The 19,419-nt window shown below is 40.0% G+C and overlaps 1 protein-coding gene across 4 annotated transcripts in view; it reads left to right on the top strand.

The window, feature by feature from the left end:
- The window catches only part of ctnnd2a (catenin (cadherin-associated protein), delta 2a), a 283,916-nt gene that overhangs the window by 133,878 nt on the left and 130,619 nt on the right, over positions 1 to 19,419 (top strand). For all 4 annotated transcript variants that reach the window (XM_086305983.1, XM_086305978.1, XM_086305982.1 and 1 more), the window contains exon 11: positions 3,310 to 3,483. In XM_086305983.1, the coding sequence (XP_086162109.1) occupies positions 3,310 to 3,483 (174 nt within the window). The remainder of the gene's footprint in view (positions 1 to 3,309; positions 3,484 to 19,419) is intronic.

Here is a 19,419-nt window from a genome sequence, read left to right on the forward strand (position 1 = left end):
AGAAAGACGTGAGCAGGAGTGGACTGGGGAAATAAAATTAACGCAGTTTGCTATCATGTGCATAGACTACCAGATTGTCGTTGATTGCATGAGGGCAATTTAATGGCAATTCATGCTGGCAATGCACTATGTTTTATTTCACCTGTAAGGTCTGATAGTTACCACATTTTCAAAATCCTACCAAGCATGAATTGTGTGTAGATAGTGTTACTCAGAAAATGGCTTATCGGAGTGGATGATGTGCTCCTAGGAAAAGCACAGTAGAGTTCATCTGAGTAGCATGTTTGGAGAGGTACTTAGCAGCTTCACAGCTCCTACTCTATGCCAGAGTTAAGCTGCGTACAACAGAAATTGCCTAAAAAAGACGTTTACTGTCTGTGCTTTTTGTATGAAGGGCTGGTGTGATATAGTTCACTGGGTCTAAATATTGCCATGGTAGCAATGCAGGATAATATATGCAGCATACAATATATAATGTGTGGTTTGATGCAGAGCTTTATTGGCACTGAAAATAGTTGCTGGTTAACATTGGAAACTCAAAGCTGTGGAAATTCAATATATAGTTTTGTTCTGTTTTTTTAATTTATGCTTCTCAGAAAAAATGTTGTAACAGTCATCTTTAATATTAAATCTGCCGTTGAGAACTATACTACCATTCTTGGTGGAATTACAATATACAGGTGAATGAGCAGCTCCTTGCTATATTTTTGTAGGTAAAAATGTAGTTTGCTCTATTTTTTACTAAACAGGCAGGACTGTAATTCACCAAGGAGCCAGAGTTGGGTTTGGCATGTTGTTATTCATTTTAAATATTTTACTGAATAAAACATCATATGAGTGGATCTCTCTCACTCTCTACATCAGCCTGTCATTTTTGTCTTAAAGTTCCACTTCCTCTTTAAAGAAAGAGGTCAGTACTTCCATGAGTGGGCCCCCGTGAGCCAAAGAGTAAATGTATAATGAAATAAAACCAACTCACCAAGACTTCAAAGATGAAAGGCACTAGAGGAAGTGAAAGAGCTCAGATGAGTCATGCTGTTAATGGGTGTGTCCACGACTCTAATTAGTATTCTTTTATGCATATTCTCATATTGTCTTTCAGTCCTGTAAAATTCACTGTATTTTCACCTGGGGTCCACGGCAGTTCTAATGTCTGTTCTTCCAGTATCTATTATTCTTTTTTCTTCCCTTATGCTGACACCCTTGTCCTCTTGCTGTTTGAGTTCACCATCTGGCTACAGCTGGCCAGTAGAGTATGAAGGGATGCAGCCAACCTTTCATAGGCTTGGGAGGTTAACAGGCCAGTCAGATAACCACACAGCTGAAAGAAGGACAGAGTTGAGGTGCAACAGCGGTTTATCATCTGCCATAATAGTAAAGAAATAGGATAATAGGTTGTCAAAGGAGCTTGCAAAGAAAAGCGTCTGGACTTCTTTAAGTTACTTGAAGACGTTTCACCTCTCATCCGAGAAGCTTCTTCAGTTCTAAGGTCAAATGGTGGGGAGTCCCAGATTTAAACCTAGTGGGAGTTTCCCCCCACAGAGGGACAAAAGGACCCCCTGATGATCCTCTAATCACCTGAGAGGTTTCACCTGTGAAACTGGGTGTGGGTCCCAATCAGCCAGAGTTTCGGGTGAGCTCATTGTGAAACCTGGCCCCACCTTATCATGCAAATTCCTGAGGTCAGATGGCCCAGGATGTGAGTGGGCGTTAAGGCGTCTGGGGAGGGATCTCAAAACTGGATTATAGATGGCAGACAGTTGGTGTTGTAAACCACCGCCTCTGTTCAAAGATCACACAGTGGTCATAGATGGCTTCTTTCACTCCTCTTTCAAACCATCTGTACACTCTGTCCAAAATGTGAACATTGGCATCCTCGAAAGAGTGTCCTTTATCCTTAAGATGCAGATGGACTGCTGAGTCTTGTCCTGTGGAGGTGGCTCTTCTATGTTGTGCCATGCGCTTGTGAAGTGGCTGTTTGGTCTCTCCGATGTAGAGGTCTGGGCATTCCTCGCTGCACTGTACAGCATGCTTACGACACCAACTGTCTGCCATCTATAATCCAGTTTTGAGTTCCCTCCCCAGACGCCTTAACACCCACTCACATCCTGGGCCATCTGACCTCAGGAATTCGCATGATAAGGTGGGGCCAGGTTTCACAATGAACTCACCCGAAACTCTGGCTGATTCATTCTTCGGTGTGCATATATTTAATCCTACTTAGATGGCAAAGTCTATTAATATGCATTGATTTCTGATATAACCTGACAGATTGAGGTATTTGACTGTGTTACATTGATGATGGATTCACATGGAGGTTTGAATCTTCGTGCACTGGCCCATCATCCCGTGTAACTTTCTTGGCATGCGACTTCAAGTGCACTGAAAACTATTGTAATATGATATGACATTAGCTCCACTGGACCATCTCAGTCACTCATAGCTTTCTAACTCAGTGTATGTATGACTATTTATGTCTTTTTATTTCTATCTCGCACCATGTCACCTAAACCCTCCCATATAAACCCATATTCCCCCACTTTGCTACTTTTCTACCCTTGCCTAATTTTAATTTTGGGTCTCCTCGTCTTCATTGGGAGGCCCCTTGCCTTACATTTGTCCTGCTGTGTAATGAACAAATGCCTGCTGTCAATGTTTCCTTGTCATGTTTTTTTCTGTGGGACTCCTGCCAAACACAGAGCAAAGGAGAGAGGGGGAAGGGGGGGTTGCATCTCATTATTTTATAGCTGCCGAACAGCAATGTGTTCCATGGAGATTAAAAAAATTAAATGCAGAGGCATCACTCCCTGTTTTCTGTCTCTCTCAATCTGTATATTTCTTCTTATCTCATTTGTTGCTGCATATGTCTCTATTTTTTTCTCTGCTTTTGATTTGCTTGAACTATAACTCTCTCACTTCCTTACCAGTCGTACAAACACAGACAGACGAACACACACACACTACCAAACCCTTAGTTGCTCAGAACGACTTTGTTTACAGCGTCCTAATTATCCCACAACACTAGTCTACATCAGCGTAGGTGAAGAATGGCAATGGACAGTTCTAAAATTCAAATAGACTTGTTGCCGCATATGCTTCTTTATTTTCCTTTCGTTTAAATACCATATACACATTTATGTCTTTATTTTACCTCTCTTTTCACATGTCAAATACTTCTTACTCAACCCTCTCCATCCTTTTTGTTTCTAACCTGCTCATCTTCTTTCCTCATTTTCTACCTTTCACTTTGTCATTCCTTTTTCACTGTGTTGTACTCACATCTTTTTACTTCCTCTTTCTTCACTCTAGGTTCTCGTGGCTCCTACAGTAGTCAGCATAGTCAAGAGCCCCTTCGGCCTCTGGGGTCCCCAGAGCACCACATAGATCCGATCTATGAAGAACGTGTCTATCACAACAAGGGCCCCATGAGAAGCCTTAGCCAGAGCCAGGGCCCAGACTCAGGGCCCTACCGCAACAACACAGGTAAGGCAGTCATTGCATCAAATTGTATCATCAATGCAGTTTCATGTTTTGTTTTGTTTCTACTTCGTGTGGCTTAGACATTTTAGAGTTTAAGCCCTGAACTCTGAAACTGTGTTTTAGGTAAATAAACTCAGTCATCTCTGACAAGTGACTAAGAGTATGTTATGGAAAACAAGGGCAACCACTTTCTCTATAAAGTGTATGATACAACAGTAGTACACAAATTAGACTCACAGAGGCAAAAAGCATTTAGTGAAGGAGTAAAGGTAGGTAAAAAAATCCAAGTTTTGACCTTGATGGTGACTGTAACCAGCTGGTAAGAGGTGTAATTTAAAACTGTGTTAGATTTAATCCATTTGTATTTTCAGTATTCACATGTTCAGCAGAAAGGAAGTGCGCTATAGTCACATAGCCTTGGAATAGCTGCTGAGTAGGAGAAAGAGAAAAAGTTACAGCCACACAGAGGTCTTGTGTTGAAGATCAACTGGTATAGGGTAAATCAAGGTGCTGGCTTTTGGAAAAGCACAACGTTGCATTTCAGTGGCAAGCTTTTTATATGAAATGTTTTGGAGGGAGATTCAGAAAAGCAGCTAGCCAATCCAAAGAGGGTCTCGTTCTTATTAGTTAGGTATTGGGCTTGTTTGTGTGGCTCTCTGGCCTTAATTTTGTTTTCAGTAGGTAAGAAACAGGCTGAAGTTGAGGTGAGTTGAAGTACTGATTTAACTTCTGTGAGATATATCTATAGGACAAAAGCAAAAAAAATAGTTCTTTATGGGCTAAACCTGTTGTCATATTATAATCATAACTTGTCCCTGACTGAGAGTGGGCATTTCAACCTTCTCCCACTGAGACCTGCGGTCTCAAACTTGGAGATGCTAATTCTCAATTCTGCTGTTTAACACTAAACTAAGAACCACTCCAGTGCGACCTGGAAGCCATCACCTGATAATGTGAACAGAATTATATCATCCACTAAAAGCAAAGACAAGATCCTGAGACTACCAAAGTGTAGTCAAACAGATACCTCAATCTGAGTTATCCGTCTCGTTCCCAGACTCAGACGAGATCCTCTAAGTATTCCATCCACCACCTGATTATATACCCACTTGAAGTCATCAGCACCCCACTCCCACTGTACCTAATGTGAGCAGAGCACTGCTTCCTCCTCTTGAGGCATCTGACGGTTTGCGAGAATTGTTTTGAGGTAGACCAAAAATCTTGTTACATGGCCTCACCAAACTCCTCCCACACCTGAATTTTTGCTGGAGCCAGAGCCACACCGCGCTTGTTACCTGCCCTCAGTCCCACAGGCTAACCAAGCTCAATAGGACCCATTCTTCAGCTTGACTGCTTTCTTCACCACCATCCAACATCTGGTTCAGACACTGTAAAACCATGAAACAGATCAACTACCCTGTGGCCACAGGTCCGTGCAATCACCTCAATGAAGGTGGAGAACATGATCCACGTGGTAGACTCAGTCTCCCGAGTCTCCCTCGGAATGCTGTCAAACTTCTGCCGGAGGTAGGAATTTAAGATCTGTTAGATGTTCCCACCACACCATCATAATACATTTGGCTGTGCCAGCCCTGCCCACTAACTTCCCCTTCCACCTGATCCAACTCAGCCAGTTGGTGATCAGTTTAGAGCTCAGCTCCTGCTGATATTCTCTGACTGTTAGAAATGCTCCATTTAAAATTACCTTCCATGCTATTTCCTTCATGATCACTCTCACTTTTCTTATGCTTTAGTAATGTAACCAAAAGTTGTGGAAATTTTCACTAAAAACACTATTCTGATAGTTCTGACCTACTTAAACCCTTGAGTATACGACTAGAAATTATACATAAATTATGGCTTTTCCCTCTTTCATTGTTTTTAACTAGCATTAGGCTCCGGTGATAGATAAGCCAATATGATTGTCTTTTATGTGTTATTGTTCCAGTTGATTTAGGTTCAAATCAATTGAATGTATTAAGGCCCTTTCACAAAGAGAGTTACATTCACTGCTCTGCCTGCTAGGCTAAGTGAAGGTCCCAAATATGTGTTGTGCAATCTGTGTATGTCTTTTTTCTTTCTGCGCCCAGTGATGTGTATGTGTATAATATGTACCCACTTCATGTCATTCCTCATTTCTATTGGTCATGCAAAGACTGCACTCCAACACTGCACTGTGCTTTGCTTGACGCCATGGTAAATTGTTCACGGATGGCAGAAGCAGTCATTGTATGAGAGAGTCATTTAATGTGAAGTAACTGGCCTAATTTGAAAATCTAAGGACTTGAAAGTAGAAATATATATTGTAGAGATAGATGTAGCCACAGTAAAAGTAAAAAGCTCTCAGAAAAATACATACTACACATATAGATACCTAAAAATTCTCCTTAAATACCAGTACATCTCAGAATACATGTCCATATTTGAGCAAGGCCAAGATGGTTCACAACAAAGAACAGTCCTTGATTTTGTAGATGGCATTTTTAAGCCCATTGGTGTGTTTCTGCTCAGGAAGATCAACCCATATATGTCTTAAATATAAAGTGTAACTTCAACAGCTTTTCCATAGTTTAAAATATAAGAATTGGTCCTTGAATAGTTTATGATATCCACTATTTTTCTGCCACACACTAGGCAAATAATGCATCATGTCTAACATAAAAATGCAAAAAGGTGCTGCAATTAACTTTTGTAATGAGACAATATGTGTGTTCTCTAGTATCTGAAGTTGTTTTTAATCAGTCACCAAGCAAAAATAATACTTGTTAACCAATGTCAGGAACAACTGAGATACCTTTGCACTGAATATATCAACCCTCGTCAGTGCCAGTTTTCTTTTCTACAAAGTGAATGGTATGTTGTCTAGTTGGTCCAGTGAATTTCTATCAAGTCTAGAGCCAAATGAAGATAATGCTTTATGAAAAATAAAGAGTAAGTGGCATAGAAAAAGGCATTGCCAAGCTTATTGTGTTTGTGAAGCACAATAGGCTGTGTGGATGTTTTTTTCCCTTTTTTTTATTCGCAATGAACTGCAGTTGGATACATTTACTATCGAACTCACACAGTCATTCTCACTCGCTCTCCATTGTTGCCAGCAGTGTATTTTTAATAGGACCTCATTGAGCTTATCTCGTTGTGGGTTTAGGTATACCATGTTAATCCCATTACGGTATCATATCCACAAAAAAACACCCAAGTCTCTCAAGCCGCTTTCACAGCTCCGTCGACGTCTTTAACGAGTCGATCCTTAATAGCTATCATTAGCATTCAGGTCAGAATTATGACAGTAAATGTGCCACCCTAGACCAGAGTTTGAGTTCATCAGTTTCACTCACTTAAAAGGAAAGAACATCTTCCATAAGCACCAAGCATAGCTTTTGAAGCACATTTCAGAGTTGGGTCATTGGGTTTGCTCATATTCTTGTGGGATATTGCTTTGATTACAATCAGTGAAATTCAGAACGCTTCATACAGTGATATCATTGTCTTTGCAAGCAGAAATCATTTAAATAAGTATGCTTCAGAAGTGCACAGAGATAATCCAGTGTTATCTATAATTTACTGTGCCTTGTATTTGTAGTTTCAATAGATGGGTATGAGAAACTCACAAAGGAAATTTGCACTGCAGCTACGAAAATCAATAGACTGTGGATTAGACCGTGTCCATTTAATTGTAACACTGGAAGTTTACAATGCACTTCTCCAATGATACAGTGTTTTAATAGATTGTCTGATGTTGTTGGAGCTAAATCCTTCATCAGAGCATATATTTTATCTCATGCACAAATATTTCCCTGCTGCGCTTGGCCCTTGTAACTACACTGCAAGAACAACACACCGAAGATTAACAGCACCTTGAAGTCTCAGGGCTATTGAATTAAAGCTTGGCCTTTACACAGCGTATTTTGAAATTTGTGTGAATAGCATGTGCAGTGAAAAGGAGGTTGTCTAATAAGGTTCATAATGCATAGAGTGATGGCACATAATGAACTGATAAGGGCTGTGCTGACATAGTAAGCGGTAAGTCATTAATTATGTCATAGTGCCTTTTCTTGGCAATGGCAAGCTCACATTATTGGTTCATTAAGCTGGCATGGATCAATGTAATTAATGCTATAAGTCATCCCTTTGCTGAAAAGAAAAGAGAGACAGTTTTGTGTGGGTATTTGACTTCAAAATTTCCAAAGTTGTAGTCAGAGGTCTGCAGTGTGTGGTGCACAGTGTCAGTCTAATTTAGGGCCAATTTAAACAAGGCAGTCAAATGAAGCCCACAATATTCGCTGAGAGCAGGGGGCATAGCATTATTTAACTGGGCACTTAACTATGAAGAGGAGCAACGTGGTACAACAAAAGCCATCTAAGTGACTCTAATTTTGCGTGCGCTGTTTTTATAGCTACTGTTTTTCTGGGCCGGTTTTATCTCAAAGAGACACACGAAAGGAAATGCGAATTAGGAACAAACAGGACATGAAGAAGAAGCGAGTAAAGTGGATATACGGTGGCCTCTGATCTATAGTTCAAATGATTTTAGAAGGTAAAATGTTAGAGTTGTGACTAAGTTAGTTACATTGTGGCAAACTTTTGCCAGAATGATGTTGATTTTCACAATACTCTGCTAGTCTGATGGCTTATTTTATGTCCAACACTGCAGTAAACCAACAGACCTGTAGTCTCAGGAAGCCATTGTCTCCCAGCACAGCGGACAGCTATTTGTCAGCACACTTTGACAGTTCACTCAAGTTGAGTTTAAAATGTTGGTAATTGGTAAACCTGTCTGCTTGGCTTCCACAGCTCTCAAGTCTTCTAGCTCAGTTCATTTCAGCACTACATTAATTGTTGCTGTGAGTGTTGCATTAACAGCACTGTCACTGTGGCTAATACAACTGAAGGAAAAATAAAAAAGCTTTTACTAAACCTCGACTACATGTGTCACCCCCCGATCAAACATCTCTCACATCTACACAATCTTCTTCAGTGATTTGCTACAGTCTCAGCCTCTTCATTACTTTTACATCTACACAGCACAACTCTATGTATAGCAACTATGAGTGCGTATTTGCGTGTTTTTGCATGCATGTGTGCAGGCAGTGATGTGTTTCATTCTTGGATTAAACCAGGCCAGTGCCCCAGAGGGCTGCAGGTTAATGCGGCCTATTTTAAACGATTATTCCTGCATGGCCACATCTTCTCCAGCGCGCACATGAATACACCTACATGCTGGTATATTTTCCCACAAGAGATTGTGCTTCTAAAATCAGCCTACGCTTCACTTGTCACTATGCTTTCCTGTCTTAATTTACAATCGCTTCCTTTTTCTGTAACATCAGTCTCATTTTCTCCATTATCTTAATGATGTTGTGATCTCTCCTACTGCTTGCAATGATTTCCTTTTTCTCTTTACAAATATGTTTACCATTCTGACTTTTTTTTTTGTTCCTCTGTCTCATCTATCATCTCTGCTAATTAAGAGAAGAATGTAAGTCTTTACCTCGTGCTGTTTTATGCCCATATTGTCTGTTTTTTCTTTCCTTTTTTCTGACCTCTCCTTGTTTTCTACCATTTCGTCCTTCCCTTCTGCGTTTGCGCTTACTTTTTTGTCTTTGTACTTTCCCTCTTTATCTCATAAAAGCTATCTTGACTTGTATTAATGACTCTAACCATTGGGAATAACAGTGTCTCTTCATGACTGTGGCTGTTTTTCTCTTTAATAGCTTAACATTAGGCCTGCATGTAGCTCAGGTGGTGACTGTGAGAATGGCTGGATTTAGTGTAGCTGTTATTTCTCAAGGTTGGTCTATTGCAGTTGATAAGAGATGGTTTATATTTTAACATCTATCCCTAACATATCTTTAGAAGAGACAGATACAAATTCAGACAATCAGTAGTCACTAAGCCACAGTAAAAACAAAGTAATATTTTCTGAACAGCTTGCGGATCCAGACAACCGAATGCTGCCAGGCTGTATGAATAAAAGTGAATACACTTCTTTTTTTTGGACTTTAAATACATTTTACAGAAAATTTCAGTCAGTGTAAAAACTGTAATCTCACATTCCCCATTTCTTAAGTGTATGTAATAAAAGTTTGTCATGTGTTGACCAGATAGTGTGGACAGTGCACTGCATTTGGCAAATAATTCTTATTGATATTCTACACTATATTTTGCTGTGGTGTTATTCACATAGACATTATGCATTTTAAATATCTCTAATACACTTTATATCTATGTCCATTTTATGTCATGTATTTTCAATTCTTGGCATAATTTTAGTCTAATGGACTGTAGTGCCTTACAACTGCTAGCTCCTCTTTTTAAGGATGACAGACAGTAATTTCATGTAGTTGTTTGTAGTCTTATCTGGAAATACTGCAGTGTTCAAAACTTTTTTCCTCATTACGTTTCAGAACTGAAATGTATTCAGTTGCTGGGACAAGGGATCAACTCTGGTCTGTTACATAAGTGCAAGTGTGTGTGTGTGTTTGTTTGCTTGTTGTGAAGTTTTTTGCAAAGCATGATTATTTTTGCTTCAATATGCAGCCCCGTGGCACTGGTTCCTTTCTCCAGTGTGAATTTGCACACATAAACATGCTCAGTAAAAGGAAAGAAAAAAATACGAGAAGGGATTTGCATCAAACCATTAAACCAATCTGCTTTCTCCTTTAAATCGGCTGTTTTTCTTCTGTAATGAGATCTGACATCCTAATGAGGGGAATAGAAGCAAGAGAGTGATGGAGAAGCGAGATGAGGAAGAGAAAGAAAAGAAACCCAAGAGAGGAGGGGGGAGACAAAGAAGTGAAGAGAGTGTACTGTTACTGAGTATATCTCGACCTGAGCACAAGGCAAGGGGAGTTTAGGGCTTCTCTTTAACAGAGAAACTGACAGATCCGAAAGAAGAGAAAGGAAAGCTCAGTTTCATCTGGCACATATTCCTTAGTTCTTCAATGTGGCTTGTTATCCGGTAGTTAAGTGATGATGTGACGAATCCTACTTCCGGGCCTAAAGTAGTCTGTGTTTAATATGGCTTTTGTGTTGTTTACATGTTTAATGTTATGCATTTTCTTCTATTTAATCTCAAAAAGCTCCTAAAACAGTCAGTGATCACTGTTGACCTCCCTCGGCTTTTATTACCGCTAATCATTTATTTAAGCTCAGTTTTTAAAACCTTAGGATGTAACTACAGCCCAGCCCATGCAGCAGCATATGAATGACTAACCTCGTATTGTGGATGGATTATCTCAGTTGTTCTCCTGGCTGAAGTTTGGTCCTTTTACAGCATCCTGCCATGCGATTACATTTGTTCCTGACCACCGAGAACACTCACGTTAACTTTTATCGAGTGGAAAAAAGTTAGCTTGTTTATATTATGCTAACATAGCTGTGTCGCTAGCGGTCACGTAGCACATCATTATATACCAGCTAGCCCAACTTCAGTAACCCTACAAACGTCACTGCTGTTTAGTTTTCTGTCTTCATTTATGTTGGAAGTGATAACAGAGCTGGACGTTTTAATTTGTTTCCAAAACCCCGCAGTCAGGACATGCTATATTGTATTTAGATAGAAGCTAGCGAGCTAACTCCATGCTAACTTCTAACTCTGTTAAATGTCATAAATTCCGTTTTCATGGATGCCTGGATGTTAAACTCAATTGTTACACCTGGTAGAGCAGAACGCTGATCATTTTATTACAGATGAAAGACTTTAGACAGTTTTTCAACTCTCAGTAATGCCATAGTGATCGTTTGATATATGGACCTGCAGCGGAGTTTAGGCCCGGACACAGCTAGTGACGTCAGACTTAACGACCGGATAGTAGTCACGGCCACTTGAATTGTGTGTTTATGTGTGTTTAATCAAACTTATTTAATGGATATTTAAGATTTAAAGACTTTTTGGCCTTTTAAAAAGGCACCAAAAATTGGTATGACGGGTAACACTTTATATAATGCCCTCATAATAGATACTTGATATTTGTAAGTCCATCTATGATGACTATTTACATGCAGTAATACAGGTGGGACTGTTGGTGTAAAAAACATAAACACACTTACTGAAAATCACCTGTTAACAACTTATTAACTTTTTACCCCTCGGCTGTCAAGAGCTGATGGGGTCTTGTCGTCACGCCACCTGGCAGGCGGGTGGGCAGCATGAACACCCAAGTTTGTGAATGTGATAATTCGAGAAGAAATTGGAAATCAATGCCATAGTTGCATTTATACTAATCTTGGGACCAGTTTGACCTCAAGGTCAGAGAGCAGAGGTTAGGTTTTCTGAAAATCACCTAGGATTTTCAAATTTATCCCATAGGTGTATCTACTAGGTAGCTGACAGGAGGCACTGTCGGCTGCCTGTATTTTAAAGAATGTGAATAGGAGTGTACACTGTATATTTACTAATAAGACCACAATCACAGTTATTAACCTTAACTAACTTTGCCACTTTTTTAATATAAGCATCACAAAGGTGGCTTCATTTTCACATGGCCTACTTATGCTAAATAGATACTCCATCCAAAGAAAGTTCTGTTTCGATTTGTGTTTTGAAGTCTGCTATGATATGCCACATTATCACTGAGTCTTTTAACAACACCGTGCTGTAAAGTGCAACAGTCATTTTCTGCTGGAGGAGTATGTTTCATACATTCTTCATTAGGCTATGGGACTGCATCAGATCTCAATGCACTGAAGAGCTGTTTAAGAGGATCAGGTTTAAAGTTTTATAACTCTAATGTGCAGCTGTCATATATGAAATAAATAGCCTTGCTGAGAGAGCACTGAGTGGTAAAATAAATATATTAACCCATGAATTCACAGCACAGCTATTTTCTGCTGCATTGCCCTCTTGCCTTATTTGCAACAACACATTTTCCTTTCGCCATTTTATTTTTTATATTCTTTATTGAACTTCATTACCTGACAATCTAGATAATGTAATGAGGCAGGCAGAACACAGTTGGTTCATCAGATGTCCCCGTTTATGTAAGCGCACCCAGAAACAAATAACCACCTTAGTGAAAACGGTTAGGTGTGATTGAGGTTTTAGGTTTTTGTCAATTCAACTAACAATGCTTTGTTGTATATCTTTCTTGAGTGAGAACAAACACTATAAAGTTACAACAGGGAGAATTATAAGGGGTGTTTTGAGCTAAATTTTGAAATACATATTCAGGGAATGTGGAAGACTCACGTTAATTTGTTAAGGGAGGGCATAATATATTCCTTTTGTGTTACATAGCAAGCCAGAGAGACGGTTCTGACTGTCAAAGTACTTTGCCTTCTTGGAGTCTTTGGATAGGAAGCATACCTGGAAAATCTCCCAGACACAGGCCTCTGCCATGCAATCCCAACGCACTTGCAATATATGTTTGGTTATGCCAGGCTTGTCCTGCGTCTTCCCATGCCATCTGATCCAACTCACTGCCAGGTGGTGATCATTTGACAGCTCAGGTCCTCTCTTCACCTGAGTGTCCATGATGTACAGCCATAGATCTGATGATACGAGGACAAAGTAATTCATCAGCTTGCAAACTAGGCTGTCCGAAGTGCACTTATGAACATCCTTATACTCAAACATGATGGCCGTTATTAATAAAATCTAATTAGCAAAAAAGTCAAAAACCAAACAAACACTAAGAACACTTTCGATTTAAAACAAGTCATCAGAGCTGATCAAAGCTTGTAAAGCTTGTTACTAAACTCTTCCATATTCACCTTAGTCTGCTAGCATTGCAGCACTGCTGTTTTTAATGATAGCCAGGGTCTACCCTGCAAGCATGCATCTAAGAGTGAGAATCAAAGTGTCTGAACAAACTGTGCAGAACATCCAAGAGGCATGACCATCACTTTCACTTTTTTAAAAATAAGGCAAGGCAAGGCAAGGCAAATTTATTTGTATAGCACAATTCAACAACAAGGTGATTCAAAGTGCTTTACAGAGACATTAGAAACAAAAACAAATAAAAAGCATGATTTAAAATTGATTAAAACAAGCAAACAAACTAACTAAACACACACATTTCACACCTGTTCGCGCGATCTGAACCCTTATCGTAAGGGGAGCTACCAGTCCTTCTGTGGACGAGCTACTTTCTATTTTAAATTCCCTGAATTTAAAATACTCTCTAGACCCAGTCTAGACCCAGTTGGGGAGCTACCCAGAGCTCTAAACCCACTTAACAAACAAACAAACAAACAAAACAGTATATAAAATCAAAACAGATAATAACACATTTTGCTGGTGGAAGGTCAATATCAGCTGTCACTAATTAACAGTTTTTCCACAAGTTGATGACAGGACAAAATAAAACTTGCTTATGTTTGGCTTCGTGTGGTCCCTGCAGTCCCGACTCTCCCAAATCTTTTTTATGAGGGAAAAGAAGCATCACCTCTGTACAGCCTTAACTAGAATACGTTTCTTTGTAGTTCCTGCAACTGTAACAGTGGATTGTTTACATCATTTACATCATCTGCTTAATGCTTCAACAGTATTTAGATCTCAAATAAGTATCAGAATAGATGCTGTATTGAAGATGCACAGTCCCTAGGCTTGAATCAAAAATCTGGTCACGGCATCCCCTACTAATGTGCAGTACAATAGTTATTGCCTGATAAATCCTTGTAGCATAAAATTAAAGTGCTGCGGTATTGTTAAACTTTCTGGCTTCTCCCCAGTCACTTTATTGTGTCACTCCAGGAGGATTTCTCTGTCGCCAGGTTAGATTAGGTCTGTTTGGCCAAGATCAATTTCAGCTTGGCCCGTGATCCCCTTGGATTGTTAATGGACCTACTGCCTTTTCAACACCAGTAAAGAAAGATGTGTGAATTTGCACTTACTTATAATGTGATGTTTACTCCATTGCGAAAACATTTGTTCTGGTTAAATGCCCAGACTGTCATACTGCAGCCAGCTCTCTTTTGAAAGACAATGTCTAATCTCAGTTTAATTAACCAAGAAAACAAAAACGGACTTAAAAAAGGAGGTGAGAAAAAGAAAAGTGAAAATGGATTTATTTTTTCAGGATTATCATATGAATATTATGTGCAGCAATGCCTGTCAAACTGATAAACTGATTTGTTACAGTACGTTTAACTAGAAATGACAGCGCTGTTGAACAAGCTGTTGATAAAAGCTCAGTCCATATGTGAAATCCAGGTGACTTTTATCATAGCTTAAACTTGCACAGTATTTACAGGGAGGTTTTGCTGAAGTCTCAGAAAGTTTTAATTACAAGCTCAGAGCATCTGATAACTCACAAGATCAGCACAAAATGCTTTCCTTCGGGAAGACATATGGCATTTCCTAAATATAACCCAAAGTAGTTGCCCCACAGACCCACTCACAAAACACTCCACACATGTGTTAAAAGTGCTCGTTTTTAGGTATGTACAAACACAAAAACACCAGTCCTTGCAAACCCAAGGCATGCACAGGAACACAATGCTGCACACATGCTTCTGTGACATGCTTACTCAGTTTACACTTACAGTAGCGATTAGCATATTCTCAGTTTTATCAGCAGTTATTCATAACTGTAAAAAAACATTTTTTGTCATCAGCGATAACACAGCCTACACAACACTGATTGTCTTCATGAAATCACATGTGTTTGATGCTTTTTTATGTTTTATTGATCCATTGTTTATTGTTTTTAAGTGGTAATCATTGCACTTTGATGTATTTCCCTACCATAACACGTTCTTGTTAAATATCCTAACAAAGGTGACAAATAATCATCGCAGTGTCTATGACAATGATCTAGTACATCTTCTTTTAGCCGCCCCTCTTACTACCTTATTTATATTGGTCAAATTCAAATAAGTAAGTCATGATCAGTTAAACTGGAAGTCCAGCTATTTTCTAGTTTAATTTTAATACAAGTTTGCTCAGTCCATTTCTTTATGCATGAAGTCACAAACATTTATTGGTTCGTCTTTTTACTGAGCAAGTTCAGTGTGTCTGGGTTATCTTTTCGTTATCTGGCTTTTAGCCTTGTCTGCTTTTGACTGCTCACGTTAGATAAGATAAGATAAGATAAGATAACCTTTATTAGTCCCACACGTGGGAAATTTGTTTTGTCACAGCAGGAAGTGGACAGTGCAAAAGTTATGAGGCAAAAATTAGAATACAATAAGAATAAATACAGTACACAACTGTACAGAATAGAATAAAATAAAATACTATATACAGTAGAATAAAATAAAATAAATATACAATAAGATAAAAATAGAATACAAATACAAATACTATATACAACTGAGTAAAAATACAACGATGACAGAAAGGATTATTGCACTTGGTATTATTGCATATGTATGGATGTGTGTGCTTGATCAGTTAAAGTCTTTATTATGGAGTCTGACAGCAGTGGGGAGGAAAGACCTGCGAAATCTCTCCGTCCCACACCGTGGGTGCCGCAGTCTCCCACTGAAGGAGCTGCTCAGTGCTGTCACAGTCTGCTGCATGGGGTGGGAGATGTTGTCCAACAGGGATGACAGCTTAGCCGCCGTTCTCCTGTCACTCACCACCTCCACTGGGTCCAGAGGGCATCCTAGAACAGAGCTGGCCCTTCGGATCACCCTGTTCAGTCTCTTCCTGTCCCCAGCAGAGATGCTGCCGCCCCAGCAGACCACACCATAAAAGATAGCAGAAGCCACAACAGAGTCATAGAAGGTCTTCAGGAGTGGGCCCTCCACTCCAAACGACCTGAGTCTCCGCAGCAGGTACAGCCTGCTCTGCCCTTTCCTGTAGAGGGCGTCTGAGTTATGAGTCCAGTCCAGTCTATTGTTCAGATGAACACCAAGGTACCTGTAGATTCCCTCCATGTCACCCTATTCCTACAACCGCTTCTGTCACGCCAACCCTCTCTCAACTCTCCGTTTGCCTTCACTTCCTCCATGTCTTCCTCTTTTCCTCCTGCCTGGTAGTTCCACCTTTGACAACCTTTGTCAAAGGGTGGACTCATTTCTAATCCTGTCCCTCTTGGTCACTCCCATTGAAAACCTTACCATCTTTAACTTTGTCACTTCCACCTCATCCTAGTACCCTCAGCTATGGTGGTCATCAAATCAATTAGTCAACAGTTTTTCCTTTATAATTTTTGTCCATGAACATGAGTTATTGTAGACACACAGAGGTCTAAAGTCAGATTTTTCTCATTATCAAAATAATTTGCAATCTTTAACAAACATGTGTGATGTTAGAATAGGCCCATAGGACAGGTTAAAAGCACAGCAGTTGCTGATGCCAAAGCATGAAGGAAAGGTGACTGAAAAATTACTCATGACTCAAAAGATTCAGGAAACAAGAACAAAACCAGCCCGTGGCCTTATGCTATTTTATAGTAGCTATCTACTCGTTTATCATCAGAGCAGATTTGAGTTCTTATGGCAGTTACAAGAAATTACAAACCTCTGCAACTATGATTATAAGGGTGTCATGTATAGTGGTGTATATCACCTATAAATACAAACAAAATATTCTCTTATTTTATCATTTTAGCCGTTGTACATCCACAGCACGAACAATTAGCAACATCCTGGAGTCCTGCTGTGTCCAGCCAGCATGATTCCTGAAAGACATGCCACCTTTAGTCATGGAAACAAGTATCCTACAGCTTTAACACTATAAAAAGCTGTATACTTGATACTGAAAGTGCAAGGGAGAGCACTTGTGAGTGTGTGTGTGTAGGGGTAGGGGGGTGTCGGTCTTCCAGTGTTTAGGAGCTCAGGAACATCAAGAGCTGTGTGTTGGCCAGGAGGCTCTCCTAGGGATAAACAGAGGGAGAAACTAATCCTTACTCTCCTTCACATCCAAGCAGGGTGCGTGTTTGTGTCCGTGTGAGTGTGTGTGTATTTATCTTCGGAAATGTGCTTCTTCCATGGCTGCTGAAGCCAAGGTTGCGTGCGCATGTTGGTAAATGACCTTAAAGCATTAGAAAAAGATGCGTTACAGGCATGCATGTTCAGTCTAAGTCAATCACTGGCACATTTAGTAATCCATGTGTGTGTGATGACGGCGATGTCTGTGTGAGTGTGTGTATGTGAGAGAGATAGAGACTGTACTGATGGGGCTTTGTGTAATCGTGCTGAGCAGTGAAGCGTGTCGAGAGAAAGGACATGTCCTCAGCTCTGATCACATAGTCTACTAGAACGACAGTGAAGGGAGGGAAGGAAAGAGAAAGACAGACGCTTGTTAGGGAAGAAGAGGAACACAAAGCATCAAATGAAACGATGATGAGGAGAGGACGACTGACAAAAATGGAATGAGAGAAGGAGTAAGCTACGGTAAAAGGGAGAGGTTGGTAAATCAAAAGGGAGGTTTCAGAAGAAATCCACGAGCTAAAAGAGGGATGGCGGTAAAGGCAGAGAGTGATAGAGCTGGAGAATTCGGAAAAAAGCAAAGAAAGAGAAAAGGGCAAGGAATTGATGCAGGAAACACGATAGTGACCAGAGTACAGTTGAAAGACACTGAAGCAGAGATGAAAGAATAAGAAGTTTAGATGGATATGGAAAGCTTAAAGTGCTGGTTTTATCCCCTAGTTTTTCCCTCTCCCCCTTCCCCTTTCCTCCATCTCTTGTGTATTCAGACAGGTTTTCCTAGTTGCAGCAGCCCAAGAAAATAAAATCAAGCGAGGCGGCCCCTCAGCCGACTGGCTAATTGCAGAGGTATCACTGTGTCAAATGACTAATAGAGTTTCCCTTTCCGTCGCTAATCTGCCAGCAGGAGCACAGCCGCAATTTGTTTACTCTTTGCAGATGCAAGGGAATACAAAGACACACCCGCCTTTTTATTTCCTCTCAAACACAATTTCACGCTGCCAGAGTGTTAGGTGTGAGACGTGTTAGTGGAAAGTGCACGTGTGTGTGTATCTGGTATACACAACACCACATGTTTCGTGATTTGTTTAATATTTCATGAAACACCCTGTAAGTTGTGTTCTGCTGGTCTTCAGCAAACTCATGATAGACACACCCTTTCACACTGTGTGTTTATTCCATATATAAACGTTAACACTCAATTATATGCTTAAATCTAACCTCAACAGATCTTATTCTCGCTTTCAGGTCCCGAATGACTTAATTTTTTGGTCAAAAATGCAATTACTTCAACAGCCTAAAGTCCCAATTTACTCTCAAAAGTAAGGAACACGAGAAGAAACACAGGTGTACAAATACAAAATACACATGCATAAATCAGGCACCCACATCCTGATTTGGCAGGCAGTATTGGCCCCAGAGGTCAATCCATCACTCAGACCACACCATTAACTGAGCAAATCATAAATTCAGTAGCATACCATTTACTTAGAGTAGTTTAAGAAGAGACCGCAGAGTGTAGAAGGAAAGATTGTGTGAGTAGGAAAATGAATTGCATAAAGAGGCACGGGGAAGCAGAATACAAAGTACTGTAACAGAGTATGAAAACAAAAGGAGCGGCTAAAACAGTGATTTGGCAGCACATTTTGGGAGGATTCTTTCTGTTCTTTGTTCCCAACCATCTCTCTTTATCATTCTTGATTTTGTTCCTTTTTCCTTTACTTTTTTAGCTTATAACCAAGGACACTCCTTTTTAGTGGTCACAGCACAGGCTATAAAAATAATTTGACATGACATTTTTCCCTTCTTTTCACTGTTCTTCCACCCCCTCTTTTGCTCTGAGGTTTGTCCTGTCTGGTTGTCAAGTCTCTCGGTGAGTGCACACTGACACTGGTGGTGTTAGTCTAAAACCCGGACACTAATGAGACAGAAAGACAGACACACCGCAGACACAATTTTAAGACTACAGAAAAGTCTGGGATTTGCTTCTGATGGGAATAATGCTGCTTCATTACCCTCCTATACCCTCTGTTGTATGTGCTCCCTCCATTGCCTCGCATTTCTTTTCTTTTTCCTGTATTGACTGACTTTGTTCTCTAAAACGTGGCTTTCTCAGCTGCAGCC

The sequence above is a fragment of the Aulonocara sp. 'chitande type north' Nkhata Bay genome, linkage group LG9 (assembly GCF_057382095.1).
Source record: "Aulonocara sp. 'chitande type north' Nkhata Bay isolate Kocher_YH1m ecotype deep benthic linkage group LG9, A_spYH_male_GT1.1, whole genome shotgun sequence".
Taxonomy (NCBI): Eukaryota; Metazoa; Chordata; class Actinopteri; order Cichliformes; family Cichlidae; genus Aulonocara; species Aulonocara sp. 'chitande type north' Nkhata Bay.